The following is a 26,279-nucleotide window of genomic DNA, read 5'->3' as shown; positions in this document are numbered from 1 at the left end:
CATAAAATTAATAACTAAAAGGAAAAATCTACATTTTATAATACTGCATAATTGAAACTAGCAATCAATTTTGCTTTGTTAAATAATGACTTTTGTTAAATTGCACTGTATTTTCTTAAATATTGATGTTTTTTAAGATATAAGCTCATCCCGATGTTACACTCATCAAGAGCTTTCATTTGAGTACCCACATGTATTTTTGATATATTTTTCATATATACATATATAATTATATATAATATATATAAATATATGAAAAATCGATGTGGGTACTCAAATGAAAGGTCTCGATTAATGTAACTCCAGGATGAGCTTATATCGTTAAAAATATCATGTGGACAAAATACAACGTCATTGCTTTATTATTCACATTTTTCAAGATATAAGCTCATCCTGATGTTACACTCATCAAGAGCTTTCATTTGAGTACCCACATGCATTTTGATATATTTTTCATATATTCATATATATAAATATATAAAATATATGAAAAATTGATGTGGGTACTCAAATGAAAGGTTTCGATGAATGTAATATCGGGGTGAGCTTATATCATTAAAAATGTCAATATTTCATAAGATATTTATTAAATTGCACTGTACTTTCTTAACTATTAACCTTTTTAAAGATATAAGATCATCCTGATGTTACACTCATCAAGAGCTTTCATTTGAGTACCCACATGCATTTTGATATATTTTTAATATATCATATATATAAATATATAAAATATATGAAAAATTGATGTGGGTACTCAAATGAAAGGTCTCGATGAGTATAACATCGAGATGAGCTTATATCTTAAAAAATACCAATAGTTCACAAGATACAAGGTCATTTCTTAATTATGAAAATGTAAAAAAAAATTTTTTTTTCCTAGTTACAAATCAAAATTATCCTTTAATTAAGAGTCTAAAATTAAAAAAATTAATATTTTTTATTGCAATTTTAAAGGAATATGATAAAATGTCTACGAATTAAAATTATGAGTTGAATTAAATATAGAAAGGATATTTATGGCTCGCCGTTTTACTATTTAATAAAAGAAAAAATTATCATTAAATCTCTTCCTATGCATAAGCATTGAATTTTATGTCTCAACATAAATTTTCATATTTTTATTATGCTAATACTTAAAAAAAATTCATTAAACAAATTCTTATTTAAACTAAAAATATTTTTCTTTCGTTCTTCATAAATATTTTGCAATTAAATAGTAAAACAACATTTTTTGGTTCAAAAATTTTTCTCTTAATTTTTTTTCAGTGTAAGTACCTTAGAGTAGATTGATGCGAAGCTGAGCTTTCTCTACGGCTTGGAGACGGCACTCCAGACTGCGGAGATATTTTCGATGATAATTGATGTGGCCCCGTGTTTATATTCTGCAAAATAAATTTTTATTAATTAATAAAATATTGAGATTAATAAAATTAAAATTATATTGTAATAATAAAAGAAGAAATAAAATACATTGGAACCAGCTTGATCCATTAATTGCATTGACTGCTTGAGATGATTTTTTAAAATAGTGCCTTCGGGTTCCGGAAGCGGTGGTATTGTCTCGTGATAACCACTTGGTGGAACAATTTTATTGCTATCTAGGTCAACAAGCCAAATGTCATCTGGCATACGAAAGTTTTTTTTGTATAATAAAAAGGACGCCGGAATTCCTATAACAAAAGGTGTTGGCGCTAATAATAATTGTTCAGCACAGCTCATGCACGTGGGTAGCAAAGGAATTGCCGGGAACATGTATTCTAATGGATAAATCATTGTAACAAATGCCATTACTGACATCGAAAGAGCATTATAGTCTCTGGACTGGAGGACAATCTGCAAAGTAAGTTTCATTAATTAATTTGATATTAATGTCTGTTGAAATAATTTATATTGTTAATTTCTTTTGATATAAAATTAAATAATAAAATCTCACCTTGTGCTCTAGGAGAATTAATGTCATAACTTTGAGACAAATTTCAACCCCCAGTAGCTCTAATGGAAGATGCAAAGGAAAATCAACTAGCGAAAAACGCGTATGATCTGGGAGCGCAAAACATAACGGCGGAACTTGGGGTGATAAAACTTCTAGCTCTACACGGGTTTTATCAGGAACGGGAACTGGGGCACTAAGTAATCGTAAAATCCAAGTTTCTATTTCACGGACGTCATGTAATACGAGCGATGATGCTCCTTGGAAACTTTGTGACGTCAATACACTCCAGACAGTGTCTCTGAAAAAATAGATAACGGTTCAATTAGTTGGTATTGATTGTTACTTATATTCTTATATACTGTGGTACTGAGATTGAGAGACAATTGATCATTTTTAGAAATTTTTTAATACATAAATTACAACAAAAAAAAAATTTATTTAATAAATGCTATGTTTAGAAGCTCTAAAAAATTATAAATGCAATTTCTTAAAAATTATTTTCTATTAATTTATTTTAGTGAAATTTAAGGCCATTGCAAAGGTCTTGATTTGAATTTGTGCCTTTTCAAGGTTTCATATCATTCTCACCGATAGTCAATTTATTATGATAAGTATTTAGGCTGCATTCGAAAATGCTCTCTCTATTAGATACATAATTAAAAAATGATCTTTTATCTTGTGAAATATTGATATTTTTAAAGATATAAGCTTATACCGATGTTATACTCATCGAGACCTTTCATTTGAGTACCCACATCAATTTTTCATATATGCATATATATTATATATATATGTATATATGAAAAATATATAAAAATGCATGTGGGTACTCAAATGAAAGCTCTTGATGAGTGTAACATCAGGACGAGCTTATATCTTTAAAAAGGTCAATAGTAAAGAAAGTAAAGTGCAATTTTACAAATGTCTTGTGAAATATTGACATTTTTAAAGATATAAGCTCACCCTGACATTATACTCATCGAGACCTTTCATTTGAGTACCCACATCAATATTTTCATATATTTATATATATTATATATATGTATATATGAAAAATATATCAAAAATGCATGTGGGTACTCAAACGAAAGCTCTTGATGAGCGTAACATCAGGATGAGCTTATATCTTAAAAAATGTGAATAATAAAGAAATGGCGTTGTATTTTGTCCACTGATGATATTTTTAACGATATGAGCTCATCCTGGAGTTACACTCATCAGGACCTTTCATTTGAGTACCCACATCAATTTTTCATATATTTATATATATTATATATATGTGTATATGAAAAATATATAAAAATGTATGTGGGTACTCAAATTAAAGCTCTTGATGAGTGTAACATCTGGATGAGCTTATATCTTTAAAAATGTCAATAATTAAGAAATGACCTTTTATCTTGTAAACTATTGACATTTTTAAAGATATAAGCTCACTCCGATGTTACACTCATTGAGATCTTTCATTTGAGTACCCACATTAATTTTTCATATATTTATATATATTATATATATACAAATATATGTATATATGAAAAATATATGAAAATGCATGTGGGTACTCAAATGAAAGCTCTTGATGAATGTAACATCAGGATGAGCTTATATCTTTAAAGTCGTCAATATTTAAGAAAATACAATGCAATTTAACAAAAGTCATTATTTAATAAAGCAAAATTTCAATTTTTATAGTTCACAAGTCACGGAAGTCACATAGTGACTGCAAGGTTGCTAATTTAATGTTATGAAAATGATCAAATGTCTGCTAATTTCAGTACAGTAGTTATTACTGTTTCTAATACCTATTTGTCTGCCGTGAAACTCCAACTTTCTGAGGCAATGCATTTTCATTGCAGGCATCGATTAATTTTTTTAAAACATTTAAACACTCTCGGAAACGTGAAAAAAATGGATGATGAGATATAATACACAATGAAGTTAATGAATGATTTCGTATTCTCTGAAAATAATAAAATTATGAATTAATATTTATCATCTGGATCCCAATGTCATCATTTATCATCAATCAGCAATTAAAATTAGCTTCACTGTTATTATTTATCTATAATTAAAGGTTAAATTTATTTATAAATAACTTACTTGTCGACGACGAGAAGCTCGAGGTGACGGTGAATGACTTCCACCACTTTCGCTGTCGCAACTCGGCGCAGTGATTCCCAAGCGAGGCGCCCTGGTAGTTAATGGAGTATCGGATCCTCTGCGACTTGGGAATTCCCTCTCAGAGTCGCTGGGACCAATTACACTGCTTCTGTAGTCGCTATAAGTTAATTATTAATATTTATCGTGCAAGGGATTTATTTTACTACCTTCTAATGGCTAATTCATGTATTTACATTTTTCTAATCAATAAATTAAAATAAAATTAATTTAGCAAATATTTCATCATTTAAATTATGAAATTATTATATGAAAATTAAAGTAGCTGACATCTAAAAATTTGTAAAATTTTTTTTCATTAAAAAAATCATTACAAAAAAATTAAAAAAAAAAAATTTTCATTTGTAAAAAAATTGAAAAACTATAAGTGCAATTTTTTAAAAATATTTTTTAGTTCTAATTTCATAAATTATATTTAATTGAAATTTAATTTCGTATTATAATTATTATTTGTTACAAAATTTTGTAACAAATAAATTATGAAAAAAAAAAAATTAACAAAAAAAAATTAAAAATGCAATTTTTTACAAATAATTTTTATGAAAATTAATTTAGCAAATATTTGATAATTTTCAAAATTTTTGTTACGAAGAAATTTTGGAAAAAAAATACGAGAAAAAAAATTGACATGTAGAAAGTTTAAAAAATTAAAAATGCAATTTTTTAAAAATAATTTTTTGAAATAAATTTTTTTGTTAAAAAAAAATTTTTTTTAATTGTGTGACTGCTAACTTTAATATCATATAATTTTATGAAAATAAATTTAGCAGATATTCAAAAATTTTTAGAATTTTTTTTAACTAATAAATTATGGCAAAAAAAAATTAGAAAAAAAATTGACATGTAGAAATTTAAAAAAATAAAAAATGCAATTTTTTCGAAATTATTTTTTGGAACAAATTTATTTGTTAAAAAAAAATTGAAAAATTCTCTGACTGCTAACTTTAAAATTATATAATTTTTTGGAAGAAATTTGTTTTTTTAAGAAAATTAAAAAATTGTAAAATGACAGCTAAATTTAATGTCATAAATTAAAAATTAAAAATTAACCTTGAAAATGCAGAATCAGTGCTGCGCTCCATACTTTTGCGCCAATTTTCTTTACGTAATTTCGCGTCATTCTTGTCTTTTTTTTTCCAGACACTATTGGACCCAGATGTAGATGTGTAACGCTCGACTGGTCGATAGAAATTAACGCATATTCCGTAACGTGTTTTACCTTAAGTACATATAATTTGGTTATTGATTTTTTAAGTTAGAAAAGATGAAATTTGGAACAAAAGCTACTTTTTTTAAGGGAAGAAATTGTTTGATTGATTACACTGAAGTTGACAGATGATAGAAGTTTTCTTATAATTTTATAGCACTTAAATAATTATTAATAAAAAAAAATTCATAACTGAAAATTAAAAAAATTTATTAGTGAAAATTTTTGGAACCATTTTTTTATTGTAATTAACTTGTAAGAATTAAAAAAATTAATAGTTATCTGCTAACTTCAGTATCATTTTTAGTGCAATTAATGACTAGTTAATTTTTATTTGGAACACAAATTAATTAAAAAAATTTTTTTTTTATTTTAAGAGTGAAATTAGAATGAGAAGAGAAGAAATTATTTTTTTTTCATCAAAAAGACTTGAAAAAAAATATGATTAATTTTTTTAATTTTTACAAAAAAAACTGCTTTAAAAAATTTTCACAAATAATTTTTTAAAAATTTTGACCAGTAGAATTTTTTTATTTAATTTTTTCCATGATAATTTAATTGCTATAAAATTCTAAAAAATTTTTCATGCCTGCAAATTAAGTTTCTTTTCTATAATAATTAATAAAAAAATTCACATGGTGAAATATTAAAAAACTATAAATAGAATTTTTTAAAAATAATCTTCTAGAATTAATTTATGAGTCAAATAAAGTCCATAATAAAGTGTGCTAATTTCAGAAAAAGAAATACTTTTGACCAGATATAATATCAAAACAATTTCTTCTGAAATAATTAATAGCTTGTTTGTAAGTATTATTACCGGAATCTTTGTCAGTGAGAGTAAAAGTAAATGACGTTGAATCTCTCTGAGCACTTCGCTTAGGCCCAACACTAGAACAACCTTCCGGTTGGCAAAAGTAAACCATATCCAGTGGCAGAGGAAAATCTTTATGATCTTCTACTGGATAACGGCGTAATAATTCCGGTACCTAAATAATTTATGGTAAGTAGACATATATACATTTGCATATATATTAAAAAAAAAATATATATTTAGTCAATCGTATACTGTAATAAAAATTATGAAAATTAAGTTAGCCGACATCTCAAAATTTTTTGAATTTTTTTTATTGAAAAAATTATTGTAAAATAATAAAAAAAAATTTTCATATGTAAAAAACTTGAGTTTTTCAACTCTAAGTGCAATTTGAAAAAAATATTTTTTAGTAATAATTTAATAATTCAAAAAAATCAAAAAATTATTTTTTAAAAATTGCACTTAATTTTTCGAATTTTTTTTCATAATTTTTTGAATAAAAAAAATTGCACTTAAAATTTTTCGTTTTTTACAAATGCAATTTTTTTTCTGTTTTTTGTAATAATTTTTTTAATAAAAAAAATTGCACTTGAAATTTTCAGTTTTTTACAAATGAAAATTTTTTTTTCTATTTTTTTGTAATAATTTTTTTAATAAAAAAAATTCTAAAAATTTGTAAATGACATTTAAAAATTTTAGAACTTTTTTATTAAAAAATTATTGCAAAATAATAAATAAAAATTTTCATATGTAAAAACTTGAGTTTTTCAACTCTAAGTGCAATTTGAAAAATATTTTTAGTAATAATTTAATAATTCAAAAATCAAAAATTATTTTTAAAAATTGCACTTAGTTTTTCAAATTTTTTTCATACTTTTGAATAAAAAAAATTGCACTTAAAATTTTTCGTTTTTACAAATGCAATTTTTTTCTGTTTTTGTAATAATTTTTAATAAAAAATTGCACTTGAAATTTTCAGTTTTTACAAATGAAAATTTTTTCTATTTTTTGTAATAATTTTTTAATAAAAATTCTAAAATTGTAAATGTCGGCTCACTTAACTTTCTTCGGCAAACTTATGAAAATTAAGTTAGTCGACATTTAAAAATTTTAGAACTTTTTTATTGAAAAATTATTGTAAAATAATAAAAAATTTTAATTTGTAAAAACTTGAGTTTTTCAACTCTAAGTGCAATTTGAAAAATATTTTTAGTAATAATTTAATTCAAAAATCAAAAATTATTTTTAAAAATTGCACTTAGTTTTTCAAATTTTTTTTCATAATTTTTGAATAAAAAAAAATTGCACTTGAAATTTTCAGTTTTTTACAAATGAAAATTTTTTTTTCTATTTTTTTGTAATAATTTTTTTAATAAAAAAAATTCTAAAAATTTGTAAATGTTGGCTAACTTAACTTTCTTCGGTAAACTTATGAAAATTAAGTTAGTCAACATTTAAAAATTTTTAGAACTTTTTTTTATTAAAAAAATGATTGCAAAATAATAAATAAAAATTTTCATATGTAAAAAAACTTGAGTTTTTCAACTCTAAGTGCAATTTGAAAAAAATATTTTTTAGTAATAATTTAATTCAAAAAAATCAAAAAATTATTTTTTAAAAATTGCACTTAGTTTTTCAAATTTTTTTTCATAATTTTTTGAATAAAAAAAAATGCACTTAAAATTTTTCGTTTTTTACAAATGAAATTTTTTTTCTGTTTTTTGTAATAATTTTTTTAATAAAAAAAATTGCACTTGAAATTTTCAGTTTTTTACAAATGAAAATTTTTTTTTTCTATTCTTTTGTTATAATTTTTTTAATAAAAAAAATTCTAAAAATTTGTAAATGTCGGCTAACTTAACTTTCATCGGCAAACTTATGAAAATTAAGTTATTCGACATTTAAAAATTTTTAGAACTTTTTTTTATTAAAAAAATTATTGCAAAATAATAAAAAAAAATTTTTATTTGTAAAAAACTTAAAAAACTAAGTGTAATTTTAAAAATATATTTTTTAGTTCTAATTTAATAATTAAAAAATTAAAAACGTCGGCTAAGTTTAGTATTATGTTAATTTTAGTATTATTAAGAATTAATCTCTTATTATGTTAATTACCTGAACTGGTTGTCGTGAAACAGGAGGTGCTTTTGTGCCAACGATAGCCAAATAGTCGACTAATCTCGGACACAAAAATTTTTTTTGCACATCCATTTTCCCCGAAATTTATTTTACAGGATATATTTTATTAAATTTATTATTATTGTTGGTATCAGAACAATTTAACGTCAAGTTGACGGGAAATTATTTAGTGCGAAGTGAGTATAGTAATTGAATAAACTAATTACTGAGCTCATAGCGGAGTTAAATTAGCGAACAAAGTTACGGCAAGAAGAAATATCTTTTTTTTTTTTTAATTTAATTTTGTTAAAATTAAAATCAATATTCTTTCTTCGTCATTTTAATTTTATGACATTAATTAAAAGGATATGTTTTATATTTATAACTCTGTCTGGGTTTAAATGTCGTCGACGTGAAAGTCGTGACGAGACTAACTTCTAAACTGACGTTTGAATCATGGGCAAAAATATAATCATTATTATAGTTTACATATATATGTCTGTTATAGAGAAGATGATAGTGTGCATGCGCACGTAAAAATAACCTTCAGCCGTATCACTAACCAATCAAAAACTAGATCAACTTGCACACGTGTACCTCATATTGACATTTAAACACACACATACACACCTACTAACACACACCCTCGGTATAAATTACGTCAGACGATCAATACAACAAAATTCAATCTGTTACCAAAATTTCACCCGAGTTATATTTATGATATTTGTGATAAATATATTTCATTAAGAATGAGTGGAATTTTTTTATAGATAGAAATTTTTATGATAAAATTGCTTCATATACGTCAATTCTTATTTAATAGAAATATTTCTTCTTAATTTGTGGTTCTAAAATTGAAGATATAATAAATTAGAAAAATGTCAAAGAAGAATTTTTTTATTAATTTTATTAAAATTAAAATTAACTAGCAACCTTGCAGTACTATAAATGCATAAAATTTTGCTTTATAAAATAATGAATTTTGTTAAATTGCACTTTACTTTCTTAACTATTAACGTTTGTAAAAATATAAGCTCATCTTGATGTTACACTCATCAAGAGCTTTCATTTGAGTACCCACATGCATTTTTGATATATTTTTCATATATACATATATATAATATATATTGTTAAGATATAAGCTTATCTTGATATTACACTCATCAAGAGCTTTCATTTGAGTACCCACATGCATTTTTGATATATTTCTCATATATAACATATTCAAATATATAAAGTACATGAAAAATTGATGTGGGTACTCAAATGAAAGGTCTCGATGAGTGTAACGTAGGGATGAGCTTATATCTTTAAAAATGTCAATAGTTCACAAAATACAACGTCATTTCTTAACTATTGATGTTTTGAAAGGTATGAGCTCATCCCGATGTTACACTCATCAAGAGCTTTCATTTGAGTACCCCCATGCTTTTTTGATATATTTTTCATATATACATATATATAATATATATAAATATATGAAAAATTGATGTGGGTACTCAAATGAAAGGTCTCGATAAGTGTAATGTCGGGGTGAGCTTATGTTTTTAAAAATGTTAATAATTAAGAAATAACATTGTATCTTTTAAACTAATGATATTTCTAACAATATAAGCTCATCTAGATATTACACTCATCGAGAGCTTTCATTTGAGTACCCACATGCATTTTTGATATATTTCTCATATATAATATATTCAAATATATAAAGTACATGAAAAGTTGATGTGGGTACTCAAATGAAAGGTCTCGATGAGTGTAACGTAGGGATGAGCTTATATCTTTAAAAATGTCAATAGTTCACAAAATACAACGTCATTTCTTAACTATTGATGTTTTGAAAGGTATGAGCTCATCCCGATGTTACACTCATCAAGAGCTTTCATTTGAGTACCCCCATGCTTTTTTGATATATTTTTCATATATACATATATATAATATATATAAATATATGAAAAATTGATGTGGGTACTCAAATGAAAGGTCTCGATAAGTGTAATGTCGGGGTGAGCTTATGTTTTTAAAAATGTTAATAATTAAGAAATAACATTGTATCTTTTAAACTAATGATATTTCTAACAATATAAGCTCATCTAGATATTACACTCATCGAGAGCTTTCATTTGAGTACCCACATGCATTTTTGATATATTTTTCATATATACATATATATAAAATATAGAAATATATGAAAAATCGATGTGGGTACTCAAATGAAATGTCTCGATGAGTGTAACATCGGGATTAGCTTATATCTTTAAAATTATCATTAGTTGACAAGATACAACGTCATTTCTTAACTATTGACATTTTTAAAGATATAAGCTCATCCCGATGTTGCACTCATCAAAAGCTTTAATTTGAGTACCCACATGCATTTTGACATATTTTTCATACATACATATATATAATATATATAAATATATGAAAAATCGATGTGGGTACCCAAATGAAAGGTCTCGATGAATGTAACATCGGGGTAAGCTCATTCGGGAAAAAATTTATTTTTCTTATGTACTAACAATTGTATTATTAACCCTGTTAATGGCCTAGGCTGTTGGGTTTGTTTATTGAAATAAAATAAAATAAAATAAAATATGTTTAAAAATGTCAAGAGTTCTCAAGATACCAGGTAATTTCTTAATTATGTCTCATACACAAAAATTTTCTTATTCTCTTAATAAGATAGATAAAAATCAATAAAAAAATGTTTTTAAAAAATAAAAATAAATTCAACTTTTTCATGTAACAATAAAATGACTTTATTTAATTATATATTAAATAATCACCAATAAAACATATTTAACAATATGTTTTTTCTCATGTAACATATTATCTTTAATATCTAATTAATATATATATTTGTTTCATTTGTTAAAAGTCACTCATCTGGACAATTACCTCCTATCAGTATTGTAATAATGTTAATTAATATTATTATGTAATTAAATATTTAAAATTGATTACAATAGATATTTTCAATATTCGAGAAAATATCTTCCAACATTACACTTAATATTACAATTATTATTGTTTTTCATTTTTTATTATTAATTACAATAATCTTTATTATTATTATTATTATTATTATTTATTTATTTATCAGATTTAAAAGACAATGATATGACAGTTTAAAATCTAGCCGTGAAATTTACATCTATCGATTTTTAGACTGCGCATTTTAAATAAAAATTATCTTCAAAAAAATAATAATACAAAACGCACTAATTCAGTCTTACATATATATATTCATATAAATATTTAACAATGGAATATAAGTATAAAAAATTCACGACTTATTTATACATATATATCTTCACTATTTATATAATAAAAAATTAGGAACAAAAGTGAGAAAATAGAAGGTCAAAAAAATATTTAATATAATTATAATAATCAGGTTGATCATATTATAAACGCAATGTTGACAATTAATTCACACTTTATTACTACTTTCTCGTCGGACACCCCAACTTCTTTAGGCAATCTAAAAATACATACATCAAATAAATAAATTATATTCCAATAAACATTTCAAGTATATAAATTGTCAAATAAGTCTTTGAATACCATCATTAAAATAAATGGTGGCTGTCTTTTATTTCTAATGTAATAATTACCGACGGAAAAATTTCTCATCAATAATTTCTTATGCAATATTTTCTCATGGCAAAAATATCATTGAATATACTTTTTCATACCAAAACTTCTCATTAACTCTTAACATAATTAAATTTGTAAATAAATATTTATTGATTTTAAATAAAAGGGCAAAACACGGTATTGAGCTTATGTGTTAGTCTAATGTCGAATAAACACACACAAAAACCATGATAAAAGGGCACAAACAAAAAGATGCATATCCAAAAATTAGTCACGGATTATTTGTCTTAAATGATGATTAATTTTTGTCAGATTAATTTATGTTTTGATAATTTATTGTACTTGGAGATATTTATTGTATGAGAAATTTTGACATGGGTAATTTTTGCGGATTAATAAAACAACCTGTGTAAAAAAAAATTGTCCCAAGCGTGGGACATCCAAACGTGACACAATAAGGGACATTTTTAGGATAATTTTGGGACATCTCAGAAATAATCAGAAATTTTAAAATAGTGCATTAAAGTAATTTTTTGTCGATTTTAAGTATTTTTTTTGAAGATTTTCAGAATACTTCCACAATTTTATGACAATTTTACTACAATTTTAAACGTTTTTTAAATTATTTTAAAAAAGGTAATTTATTCTTGCACAGCTGTAGATTTGTCTAAAAATTAATGGATGAAACATTTATTGACCATTTTTAGGACATTTTTTTAATTTTTTGAGAACATTTTTTAAATATTTTTAGTACAATTTTGAACGTTTTTCAAATGATTTTAAGAAAGACAATTTATTTTTGTACGGTTGTAGATTTATCCTAAGATTAATGGATGAAAAATTTTAGGACATTTTCGGGACAGTTTTAGGACATTTTCGGGACAGTTTTAGGACATTTTTGGGACAATTTTGTAATGTTTTTACAATAAACTTTAAACATTTTTAGATTTATTTTACGATAATTTTGAACGATTTTCAAATAATTTTAAGGAGGTATTGCCCCAAAAAAAAGACACCAATAAGTTATAGGTATTGGTTTCTTTCTCACGCACTAGTGCTGTCTCTCTTTACAGACTATCGCTCATTTACTTCCACTCACGTAAAATATCCTAAGTCACTAATTTCAAAAATTTCTTATAAAAAAATGAATACCGCTCGTTTGTGTTATTTTTGATAAAAAATACTTGTTATAACTTAAATTAAATATTTTCAGGATAGGGAATACATGTTAGAAGTACGATTTTTAATTGCTAATATTTCGAAAATTACCACCGCAAGGACTATGAAAAAAATTTTATTCGTATAGAGGACACTTAAAAGTACGCGTATTCAAAAATTGAAGAATATTGTAAGAAAAGTGATTTTGCACAATACTTCCTTAAGAAAGATAGTTTATTTTTGCAAAAATAAATTATCTTTTTTAAAACCATTTAAAAAACGTTTAAAATTGACATAAAATTGGAGAAGTATTTTGAAAATCTTCAAAAAAAATCTGGAAAAGAAAACGGTTGACCCTAAAGGCCATCCTTGCAACTTCCCGCCAATTCCATACCTAAACGCTTGAAATTGCAGTTATGAAGTTTCTGAGCTCAAAAATACGATTTGTGTGTTATTTTGAGCTCTCCGAGCTCAAAGAGATAGATAGATAGATAGATAGATAACTTTATTTATGCCAAAGCCAAACTGGCCAATTGGCAAAACATATTTACATCGTATGTAACAATTTTTACATTTACATTGTATAACAATTTTTAATTGTTATACAATGTTATAATTGAGATAGCTTTTGTATGCTTTTGAGCTCTTCGAGCTCAAAAGTCTGATAGCAGTTTAATAAAACAGTATTTTTTGAATTTTCAAACTGCAATAATTTCTAAATCTATGATGTACTTTTAAACAGAAACTGATCGAAACGAAAATCTTAGAGAAATTTGAAAAATTCACTTTTTCCGAATTTTTTCGACAACGATAACTCACGAACCAATCAACCAATTTTTACGTTCTTGGTGGCGATCGACGTGATTTTTTGGGCTCTAATAATTATTTTATTTCGTCAAAAACGATCCAACAAGAAATCTCGAAGTTATGTGAAAAAAACACTTTTTTCGAAATTTTTCGTTTTCGATAACTCTCGAACGAATCAACCGATTTTGATGGGACTGGTGGTAATCGACGTGGTTTTTTAAGCTTAAGAGCTGATTAGTTTTTGGAATTGATCGGTGAAGCCGTTTAGAAGTTATTCCAAAAAAACGATTTTTTGAAAATTTTATTTTTGAGATTTCTCAAAATCTAGCGAACCGGATCGATTCAAATTTTCACGAAATTTAATGGCAATGATACTCTTTAAATTGGCACCTATTTCGATCCGATCGGCCGAATCGTTCAAAAGTTATGAGGTTTACATACATACACACACACACACACACGGAAAAAAAGAAAACTCGAAAAATTACAGTATAAAATGTAAAATCGGTCCCGTCGTAATCGAAACTAGAAAAATTACAGTTTGAAATAACATTTTTCTAAATTCTATTTTTTAATTTAATATTCAGAGCTTTTAATGTAAATATTACATTCTACAATGTAATTTTTATAAAATCTGTAATAATTACATTATAAACTGTAATTTTTCCAGTTTTCATCACGAAGCGCCGCGTTGCATTATATACTGTAATTTTTCGAGTTTTCTTTTTTCCGTGCACACACATACATACAGCCGCACGGTCACCATCGCGGGAATAGTCAGAGAAGCTTGCTGTGACCTTAAAACGTCGAGATCTGATGAAAACTCGATTTTCGTAAAACGGGGTAAAACCAATAACTTCTCGATTTTTGAAAATTTTCAATTTTCTTAGCGGGAAGTTAAAAATACTTAAAATCGACGAAAAATGACTATTTTAAAATTTCTGATTATTTCTGAGATGTCCCAAAATTGTCCTAAAAATGTCCCTTATTGTGTCACATTTGGATGTCCTATTGGGACAATTTTTTTTATGCACGGGATATTACAAAATTGAATTTAATAGTCAAAATTGCATTTATAGTCAGATTAACCTGATTACAATAATAATATATTCCTTGGAGCAGATAAAAGTAATTACGAAAAATATTTAATAAAACAAGAAAAAACAATAATAAAAAATATCTCTGAAATTGAAGACGGATAATTGTTTGTAAAAATTATTTGTTATTAGTACAACACTTGGAGCAATCAAAGCAACTGGTATGCTATCTCTTAATAGACCACGAGGCCCTTCCACTACTAGAAGAATCATTAGACTTTTTTCCCTGACTCTGTAACAACAAATTATCCTCCTTCAAAATATTCTTCTCCTTCATCAACTCTTTAATAAGCTCCTGCGCTTCACTCAATTGCAATTTAACCGAGTGCAATTCATCCTTACTCCTTTTCAACCTTAAATTTTCCTCCGACAAATAATCAAGCGCAACCAATCTCCGCCTCAATTCCTCATTATCATTTTTGATTTGTTTGTTCAATTGTTTAAGCTTCACCAATTCCCCTTCTGTCGCAGAATTCAATTGCGCTGCACTATTATCTACATTACTTTTCACAGACTCAATATTAATCAGTCCATTTTTATCACGAACAACCTTTAAATGCTGTACCGTTAAATCAATAGGTACCGGCCCGGGTGAGGTAATATTATTAGGCGGGCGATCTTCAATTAATTTAATAAAAATATTATTTAGCATTAAATTAACAGGTAAATAGTCAGGTATTATTTCATCTTCCAATAAATCAGTTAATCCCGTAATTGTACTCATAGATAATACTAAATTAATATCATTAATTTCCCCGGTAACTTTATCGTCAAACAACGTCGCAATTTTACTATTTAAATTATCATTTAAATTACTGTACTGTTTTTTAAGATCATGCTCTAGGCGTAATTTAACCGAAATTTTACAATCATCAGACTGTAATTCAGACCACCCACGCGATCGCGAGCTAAACTTAGTCTGCAATTCATCCCACGGGATAGAGGTACACTCATTGCTAATTATTTTCCCGACTTGTAATTTTATAGCCGAGGAAAATCCTTTAGACTGTTGAATAATTTCAACCTTGGACAATTTAAAGGTCACCATTGAGACCAAATCTTTGCGCTTGCACGCACTATCAAGTGATTTTTCACTCTGGGTGTCTGGAGTTTCTTCAATTACCTCACTAGCTTCTTCAACAGCTGTAATATTAGTGACATTTAAATTCCCAAAAAGAGAATCAGATTTTTCTTGATCTTCTAGAGATACAACAATATAGTTTTCGCTATCAGAACTAAGATCGCTTCTCATAGAAACAGTGTCGCTGCTTCCGTCTTCTGGGGAAGCTTTAAGCGCCGAGTCGATGGAAGTCATTAAATTAGCGAAGCCTTTTTTCATACTGGAAAGACCGACGTTAAAATTATTTTGTATTAAACCGGATTGCAGGGGATCTTTTGATGAGTACTTTAAATATTTTCTAGCTTCTAAATCTTCGGAATTTTGCCTCTGGTGCAAAGAATGGTCGAATTGTTTGCTGTAACTTTTTTCAGCTGCTTTGAAAGTAACAGTAGGGTGGCTTGGATCCAAAGATCCGATCATTGAAGACACTTCGCTTTGAGGTGTCTCAACATCATTGCTTGTGTTGAAGCGCTTCAACCCAAATTCTAGTCTAGTTGCTACTGATTGGTTTGTAAGGGAAATAGGCAGCAATTCGTCGGCTATGCTTGATGAGTCCGGGACTACTGACTCTAAATCTCCGCCAGAATTTTCCTTTCCCGGAGTTTGGGATGGCATTATTAAAGTCACTTCGAGCTGGGGGACTAAAGCACCTACTACTAGTGAAGATCCGGTTGTTACATTCATTATCCGGTTTGTGTCGATTACTAAATAGGTGCTCATCTCGGTCACTATTTCTAATTGACGGAGTAAAAATAAATATTGGTAGTGGTTTAACTGGACGCTTATTAAATTACTTATGTGTGCTAGTACGTGGACATCTGCGTTTTTTGAGGTTTTTTGAGGCTCTATTTTGCTGTCGTTTTTTGGGGTGGGTAGAGTCGATGAGTTGTTGTTGTCGGTAATGTGAAGCCAGACTGTTACGGGAAAGGCGTCTAGTAATGGGACTGGGCGGTTCATACCTACGGCCCGGACACCGTAGAAATCTGCCCATACAGGTTCTAGATTTAAGCACCATATGTCTTTGCATTCGAGCCATAGTAATTTTTTATGCAGCTTTCCAATTATGTCTTCGAGGGAATTTATTGTGAAATTTGATGGGTAGGATCTCACGTTGTCTGTGCCTGAAAAATATTGTTATTATTATTTTCGCTGAATTATTAAAAATTTGGAAAAATAGTAAGAGATTAATAATTAAAACAATAATAATAATAATCATCAAAGAAATGAAGAAGCAGACTCAAAAGAAGGAGCAGAAGAAAATTATTATTATTATCTATATTATTGAGAGAAAAAGAAAAATTTTTTAGGCTACATTCGAAAATGCTCTATATCTAGACGCATAATTTAGAAATGACCTTTTATCTTGTGAACTATTGACATTTTTAAAGATATAAGCTCATCATGATGTTACACTCATCGAGACCTTTCATTTGAGTACCCACATCAATTTTTCATGTATTTATATATATTATATATATAAATTTATGAAAAATATATCAAAAATGCATGTGGGTACTCAAATGAAAGCTCTTGATGAGTGTAACATCCAAATGAGCTTATATCTTTAAAAATGTGAATAATAAAGTAATGACGTTGTATTTTGTCCACTGATGATATTTTTAACGATATAAGCTCATCCTGGAGTTACACTCATCGAGACCTTTCATTTGAGTACCCACATCAATTTTTTATATATTTATATATATGAAAAATATATCAAAATGCATGTGGGTACTCAAATGAAAGCTTTTGATGAGTGTAACATCAGGATGAGCTTATATCTTTAAAAAGGTCAATAGTTAAGAAAGTACAGTGCAATTTAACAAATATCTTGGGAAATATTGACATTTTTAAAGAAATAAGCTCATTTCATTGTTACACTCATCGAGACCTTTCATTTGAGTACCCACATCAATTTTTCATATATTTTATATATATTATATATATGAATATATGAAAAATATAAAAAAATGCATGTGGATACTCAAATGAAAGCTCTTAATGAGTGTAACATCGTGATGAGCTTATATCTTTAAAAAGGTCAATAGTTAAGAAAGTACAGTGCAATTTAACAAATATCTTGTGAAATATTTACATTTTTAAAGATATAAGCTCATCCCGTCATTAAACTCATCGAGACCTTTCATTTAAGTACCCACATCAATTTTTTATATTTTTATATATTTATGTATATGTATATATGAAAAATATATAAAAAATGCATGTGGGTACTCAAATGAAAGCTCTTGATAAGTGTAACATCAGGATGAGCTTATATCTTTAAAAACATTAATATTTAAGAAAATACAGAGCAATTTAACAAAAGTCATTATTTTATGAAGCAAAATTTTAATTTTTCATAGTTCACAAGTCACGGCATTCACATAGTGACTGCAAAGTTGCTAGTTATTATTATTATTATTATTATTATTGTATTTTAAAAAAAAATTTAATAATTTTTAAGATTTTTATTAAAAAATTACCTGCGCAGTGACGTGAAAATCTATCAGTAACAATGTGATAATCATTTTTATTGCTAGGAAAATCCGAAGAAAAAAACATCTGCCCCATCTGCAAAGCGTTCAAGCACTCGGCCAAGTCAGTACGTGATGATTTGCTGTCAGCAGACCGTACATTTGTAAGAGTTACTCGTGATGTTTGAATATTCAATGACTTGGGACGATCACGTTGATTAGGGTAGTCGTTTTGCGACTCAACAATTATCTAAATAAATATTATTATTTATATTAGTTCATCTATAGATACAATTATTATTAAATTAAAATAGTTACAGTGAAAAAAAAACTAACTTGATTCAAGAGAAAAATTCTTGAACCAAGAATATAATTTTGAAGAGGATAATTGTCTTTTGAATTAAGTAAAATTTCCTTCAATTAAGAATTTTTCTACTCAAATCAAAAATATTAAATTCTTCAAAATTCAACACTTGATTCAAGAAAAATTTTTTTTTTCCGTGTATTTTTAAATGAATAAATTAAATACCCGAGGTAATATTGCTTCTAATTTGACATCGAAGTACATATTAATATCATTAACAGCATTGGCTTTATTTTCACTCGACGCCAATGATTTGTAGAGGTTTAACAAAAATGAATTAAACCACAGGCAGCTGTATATGTCGTAGTTTATCTGGATGGGATTTACTTGGACGTAAAATTTTGGCGGTGGTACTGTTGATCAAAATTATTAATTAATATTCTGATGATTAAATAAAAACCTAACATATTATTTTTTTATGGTAACTTGATGTCACGTCTGTCTACATGTGCAATGTTATAAAAGACAAAACCATGAATTAAAAATATTCAATATTTGTAGAACAGGTCTTATTTAAATCTTATTTGCATCTCTTTATATATTATTTATTATTATTATGAATCTAATTAATTATAAATTTCTAAGTGAGAAAATTAATTATGTATAAATAATTAATATTTGTTGATTATTTTTACCCCAAGTGCAACCCTGGAGAAATAACGGTTGATTATTGGTTGAGAAATGAAATATCAACAAAAAATTAAAATTTAATTTGGTTTTAATTTTTGTATTAAAATTTTATCTTAAATTTTTTTTTTGAATTTTGTCTTATTTTTTTTTTTTAAATCTGTCTTGATTTTAATCTTAAAATTTTTTATTAAATTTTTCTACTCAAAAATTACAAAAATTTGTCTTGAATTTTTGCTTATTTTTTGTCTTGAATTTAAGTCTTATTTTTTTATCTTAAATTTTTGTCTTATTTTTTGTCTTGAATTTTAGTCTTATTTTTTGTATTAAAATTTGGTCTTGAATTTTAGCCTAATTTTTTGTAGCCATTCAGTCCGTGGCTTGGCATTTAATATCAACAAATAAATAAATAATTAACTTACATGGAAATATTAAGTCACCAGGGTAATAATAATAAGTAAACTCTGCATGTAAAATAGTAACATCTTCTGGCAGGGAAAATTTTTCACGATCACCTGAAAAAAATAAATAAAGTTAAACAAATGATAAAAATTGAAAAAATATTATGAGGTGTTTTCCTAATTTTTTATGAACTAATGTAGATTTTTAGGGTAGAAAGCTCCAACTTATTGCAGGTGAAACGGGAAATCTAATAATAAAATAATAATATTACGGACAAATAATAAAAAAAAATATTTTTGGTTCATCTAAAAAACAAAATATGTTGACTAACTAATAAATGAAGATATATTATGTATAACTAGTGACAAATTTTACGTGCTTTTTATCCACTCAATCGACAGAATACCTGTAGGATGTTTCTTCCTCGTTTGCGCTGTTTATTTATTAACAAACAATAATTAATTTAAATGAACAATTATAAAAAAAATAATTATTTATTTAAAAAATATTCAAATAAATTTTAACTAAAAAAAAAATTAAAATATTTAGTACTTTTAATTTACGGTATTTCTATTAAAGAGATTCTTCCTTTCAAGGAGTGAATTTATCTTTTGTAAATAAATAACATAAGTGTAATTTATGAGTTGTGAGTGTTTACCTGTCAAAAATTCTTTAGTGATCGGTTTTCTTGTCGTAGTAGTAACTTTGTAAATAGTTAGGTCATAAATTCTTATGACAATACACGTAGTCATGAGCGTAGACAATTGTTCCAACACATAATTTTTTATTGGGTTCCCGGTGCCAACTGTGCTAGCTTGTTTCTGTAATTTTTTATGCTCATGTTCCAATAAAGGTGTTTGCTGATCGCTTTTTAATTTATCGTCATTTTTTGGTTCGTTGCCTATAAAATAAAATATCAGTAATAATAACAATCTATATTATTAAGAGAATAATAAAAATTTTGTTTTTAGGATAGTCATATGATAACATCGGTTTTTTAGAGAGATATAGTGTCATTGCAAAGATCTTGACTTGAATTTATGCCTTTTCAAGATTTCATTTTATTGTCAATTTATTATGATAAGTATTTAAGCTGCACTTGAAAATGCTGTATCTCTAGATACATAATTAAGAAATTACCTTTTATCCTGTGAAATATTGACATTTTTAAAGATATAAGCTCATTCCGATGTTACACTCATCGAGACCTTTCATTTGAGTACCCACATCAATTTTTCATATATTTTATATATTTAAATATATTATATATATAAATATATGAAAAATATATCAAAATCCATGTGGGTACTCAAATGAAAGGTTTTGATGAGCGTAACACCAGGATGAGCTTACATCTTTGAAAATATCAATAATTAAGAAATTACCTTGTATCTTTAGAACTATTGACATTTTTAAAGATATAAGCTCATCCCAATGTTACACTCATCGAGACCTTTCATTTGAGTACCCACATCAATTTTTCATACATTTTATATATTTGTATATATTATATATATGTATATATCAAAAATATATCAAAAATTAATGTGGGTATTCAAATGAAAGATCTTGATGAATGTAACATCGGGATGAGCTTATATCTTTAAAAATGTCAATAGTTAAGAATTTACATGGTATCTTGTTAACTATTGATATTTTTAAAGATATAAGCTCACCCCGACATTACACTCATCAAGACCTTTCATTTGAGTACCCACATCAATTTTTCATATATTTTATATATTTATATATATGAATATATGAAAAATATATAAAAATGCATGTGGCTACTCAAATGAAAGCTCTTGATGAGTGTAACATTGGGATAAGCTTATATCTTTAAAAACGTCAATATTTAAGAAAGTACAGTGCAATTTAACCAAATTCATTATATAATAAAGCAAAATTTTAATTTTTTATAGTTCACAAGTTACGGCAGTCACATATTGACTGCAAGGTTGCTAGTATATTATTATTCTATTAATAATAATATTATCTTACTAGAATTGAAGAATTAAAAATTACCGCTATTTTTTCTGGACTGTTTTTGTCCAGCGTCAATTAAATCCATAAATTGCCCGCGAAATGAATTAAAAGACTGCTGCAGCCACTGGACATGAGGCATTGTATTTTCTCGATACTTAGCCCAGTGTTTTCTGTCAGACATCGCTAAGTGATATGGATAGTAATCTATTTGAAATTTAATCAATGATATTTGTAAAGCTCCACCATCTTTCAATTCCGGGTACGAAGATCTCCCAGCTGCAATTGAAATAAAATAAGTTTTTATTTAATCAAAAGATTATTGAAGTTCTATTGATAAAAAGCAATCATACTTCCAGGATCGTCGCATAGATGTAAATCAATTCGTTGTGATAAAAAGTGATAAGAAGTTTCTACTACATCGTAACGCATAAAAATTTTTGATATCGCTGTATTGCAAGGTACTTTTGATTGGCTTCTTGACTGCTGAGATATTTGTGCCTGGTATTCAGGCAAAACCTTGATAGAAAAAAAAATAAAAAAAATTTAGGTTATTTAATTTACTAACTATAAGTTCAATATAAGAATTCCAATTACATACCTCGAGTTTTCTCGCGGCTTTTATCTTTCTTTCAATAGTCGTCGCTTTTTCAATAAGACTTCCTAGGGAATCGATAAAATGTAAAGCTGCTTTTAATTGAGAGTCTGTAAGGACCCACAAGAGATCATCGAGAATTATCACTAGTCGGGATCCCATTACAAAACAATCTAAAAAATGAATAATCTTTATTATTAAGAGAATAAGAAAAATTTTATCTCCAGGATAGTCATGTGATAAAATCGATTTTTGTAGTGAAATTTAGTGTCATTGCAAAGGGCTTGACTTGAGTTTCTGCCTTTTCAAGGTTTCATATCATTCTCATCAATAGTCAATTTATTATGATAAGTATTGAGGCTACATTTGAAAATACTCTATTTCTAGACACATAATTAAAAAATGATCTTGTATCTTGTGAACTATTGACATTTTCAAAGATATAAGCTCATCTCGATGTTACACTCATCGAGACCTTTCATTTGAGTACCCACATCAATTGTTCATATATTTTTTATATTTATATATATTATGTACATAAATGTAAATATGTATAAAATATATCAAAAATGCATGTGGGTACTCAAATAAAAGCTCTCGATGAGTGTAACATCAAGATGAGCTTATATCTTAAAAAAAGTGAATAATAAAGCAATGACGTTGTATTTTGTCCACTGATTATATTTTTAACGATATAAGCTCATCCTGGAATCACACTCATCGAGACCTTTTATTTGAGTACCCACATCAGTTTTTCATATATTTTATATATTTATATATATATTATATATATTAATATATGAAAAATATATCAAAATGCGTGTGGGTACTCAAATGAAAGGTCTTGATGAGTGTAACATCGAGATAAGCTTATATCTTAAAAAATGTCAATAATTAAGGAATGACCTTGTATCTTGAGAATTATTTACATTTTTAAAGATATAAGCTCACTCCGATGTTACACTTATCGAGACCTTTCATTTGAGTACCCACATCAATTTTTCATATATTTTATATATTTATATATATATGAATATATGAAAAATATATCAAAATGTATGTGGGTACTCAAATGAAAGGTCTTGATGAGTGTAACATCGAGATAAGCTTATATCTTAAAAAATGTCAATAGTTAAGAAACTACAATGCAATTTAACAAAAGTCATTATTCAATAAAGCAAAATTTTATTGATTCATAGTTCAAAAGTCGCGGCAGTCACATAGTGACTGTGATTTTTCAGTAGTCAATTTTTTATGTCAAGATTTCGGAGCAGTTTTCAATAGTTTGTTGGTTCTATAAATTTATTCCGTCAAGTTTGTCCATTAAATTATTTGTAATTGATCCGGTGATAGCACTATTATTTAAAAATTTATTTAAAAAGTAAACTATATATAGTGTAATAAATATAAAAAAATCTAAAATTTATTAATATTATTTACCTGACAGACGTTTCTTGATAGTTATCCGACATCGCGCTTGATTAGTTAACAGTCTCAAAGGTGTCAAATTTTGATCGATAGTACTTTGGGCCTCTATTCGAACAGTTTGCCATTCCAGCTCTTTAAATATCAACAATTGACCCCTATCAGGATCCTTAACTCTGGTCATTCGTAAATCACACCGTTGCCAAGTCGGTGATTTTGACTCAACCATTATTCTCGATATCTTAATATGTAGATAAAAACAAACACATATAAAAATAAACGTGTAAAACAATGTGTAAAGTATAAAATATAATTTAAAGCTTATCGATTTAAATAGTTTATGACTTAGCAAACTCGATAAATCTCCCGGCACTTATTATTTAGAATTGCTCGTGAAAAAAAAACAATATTTATTGGAATTTTATTAAAAATAACGATTACTTGAACTGAAGCGATGAACGCCGGGCTTTTGAGTTTCACTGATACAGTATTTACAGCAATAGTAATACCGTCAATAACTTTGTGAATAAATGAATATTTTGTAGCGCCAGGCAACGAAGATGCTGCATTCGTCGGCGATGATGGGCTTCGCAAATCTTCACATGTCACTAATTCAATTTGAACTTCATCTAAATGCTAAAAATAATTATTAAAAATAAATAAATAAATTTACAATTTTATTATAAATTAATTCATAGCTTTATAATACTAAAGTTACCCAACGTTTTTAATTTTTTTTTAATATATTAAATTAAAAAAAAAAAAAATACTTTTAAAAAATTGCAGCAATTATTTTTCAAATTTTCTATAAGTGGAATTAAAAAAAAAAAATTATTTTTCATAAATTTTTAAAATGATACTCAAACTATCCGACGTTCAATAGTTTTTGACTTTTTTTTTTATTAAGGGGTTACATGGGTTTCACGGTTTCAAAAAATCGATTTTTTTGTCTTATTAAATTCTAAATCTCTAAAATATTGTCTTAAAGTTTCAAATCGATCCGAATAATAGTTTCGGAGATACAGTTTTAAAAAGTTGCAAGCTCAAGGCGCTGTTGTATTGTCACTCAAAACTTTAAACGCGTTTTTCTCAAAACTATGTTTTCAAAGACGGTGGTCAAGATTTCTCGAGAACTACTCAACCGATCTTGATGAAATTTTAGACAGGTCTTCGAGATATTGTTTACAAGGTCTTGAACGAAGGATTTTTTTTTTTCAATTACAACTATTTAAAAAAAAAAATGCCGCGAAATTTTAGCTAAATTTTTAATTTTTTTGTAAAAACCTCTGCCAAAAATCCAATTTTCATTTTTTTGAAGTCTTAACTAAAGGACATATTTTTTTTTCACTTCAAATAATCTTGCTAGGAGTTCTGCTGTCCACGCGGACGCATCTTTTTTCCGAGGGCTCGCCGGAAATGACGTCACATTAGCAGAGTTTTTAATATTTTTTTTTTAATTTCAGTAATCCCTCATTAAACATGTATCTTTAAGACAGTAAAAAGTTTGAATAAAATATTTCATTTTTTCTATTAAAAAAAAAATTGTTAAAAATAGGCCATTTTTTCCCGAAGAAAACCCATGTAACCCCTTAATTAAATTAGAACTAAAAAAAATATTTTTTAAAAACTGATGACACTAAAGTTAGCAGACGTCTAAAAATTTTTTAATTTTTTTTTATTAATTAAATTACAACTGAAAAAATATTTGTAGAAAATTGCACTTATAGTTTTTCAATTTTTTTACATGTGAAATTTTTTTTTTAATTGTTTAATTGAAATTTTTTCAAAAAAAAATTTTAAAATGTCGGCTAACTTTATTTTCATTAAAAACTGCACGTTTAATGTTAAAAATTTTTTCTCTCACTTATTTTTTAATAATTTTTCAATAAAATAAACCACAAAAATTTCCGGATGTCGGCTAATTTAATTTTAATATTTTTCAATAAGAAAAATAAAAAAAAAAAATTATTAGCTGTCATATCAGCTAACTTTATTTTAATCACAGTTTCTAGAGAAAAAAAATATATAATAATTACCAAAAATATAGGCACACTTTTTAGCTTGGTCCATTGTACACGTAATATTACTTTATTACACCAAGCATTTGTCAACTTTAACCACGATGGCAACTCAAGTAAATCTGTTAGCACAGCTTCATCTAATTCCAAGTTTAACAACTCTCCTTCGCCTCTCAGAGTGCTCCAATTTATTTGATCAACTGACAGGTTTTTAGTAAACCTAAAAAAAATAATTATTAAAATCAGAACATGACCCAATTATGATAAAATATTTTTTAAAAAAATAAATAAATACCTTGACAGATGTTTTAACAATTGATTTTTAATTATCGATACCATTTTTTAAGTTT

At 26.5% G+C, this 26,279-nt stretch overlaps 2 protein-coding genes across 5 annotated transcripts in view; both read right to left on the bottom strand.

Moving 5' to 3' along the window:
• LOC123271168 (MAP kinase-activating death domain protein) overlaps positions 1–8,701 on the bottom strand; it is a 34,386-nt gene extending 25,685 nt beyond the window's left edge. For both annotated transcript variants that reach the window (XM_044737405.1, XM_044737406.1), the window contains exons 1-8: positions 8,251–8,701; positions 6,139–6,307; positions 5,162–5,330; positions 4,034–4,211; positions 3,736–3,893; positions 1,934–2,231; positions 1,471–1,833; positions 1,276–1,382 (exon numbers count right to left, since the gene is read on the bottom strand). In XM_044737405.1, the coding sequence (XP_044593340.1) occupies positions 1,276–1,382; positions 1,471–1,833; positions 1,934–2,231; positions 3,736–3,893; positions 4,034–4,211; positions 5,162–5,330; positions 6,139–6,307; positions 8,251–8,346 (1,538 nt within the window). In that variant the 5' untranslated portion in view covers positions 8,347–8,701. The remainder of the gene's footprint in view (positions 1–1,275; positions 1,383–1,470; positions 1,834–1,933; positions 2,232–3,735; positions 3,894–4,033; positions 4,212–5,161; positions 5,331–6,138; positions 6,308–8,250) is intronic.
• Positions 8,702–15,034: 6,333 nt separating this feature from the next.
• Positions 15,035–26,279, bottom strand: LOC123271397 (UHRF1-binding protein 1-like). Of its 3 annotated transcripts, none has more exons than XM_044737702.1 (13): positions 26,225–26,279; positions 25,948–26,149; positions 24,353–24,547; positions 23,927–24,152; positions 22,493–22,659; positions 22,245–22,410; positions 21,934–22,170; positions 20,567–20,809; positions 20,288–20,341; positions 19,929–20,021; positions 19,045–19,232; positions 18,525–18,765; positions 15,035–17,162 (listed from the first exon to the last, which is right to left on the bottom strand). In XM_044737702.1, the coding sequence occupies exons 1-13, from the start codon at positions 26,266–26,268 to the stop codon at positions 15,088–15,090; spliced, it is 4,131 nt and encodes a 1,376-aa protein (XP_044593637.1). In that variant the 5' UTR covers positions 26,269–26,279; the 3' UTR covers positions 15,035–15,087. The 3 variants fall into 3 exon arrangements, with proteins under 3 accessions (XP_044593637.1, XP_044593638.1, XP_044593639.1); XM_044737703.1 differs by having other exon boundaries at positions 20,315–20,341; XM_044737704.1 differs by lacking the exon at positions 20,288–20,341.

Source organism: Cotesia glomerata, linkage group LG9 (genome assembly GCF_020080835.1).
Source record: "Cotesia glomerata isolate CgM1 linkage group LG9, MPM_Cglom_v2.3, whole genome shotgun sequence".
NCBI lineage: Eukaryota > Metazoa > Arthropoda > Insecta > Hymenoptera > Braconidae > Cotesia > Cotesia glomerata.
The sequence above is the reverse complement of the archived record's forward strand: the minus strand, read 5'-3'. Positions and strand labels throughout refer to the sequence as shown.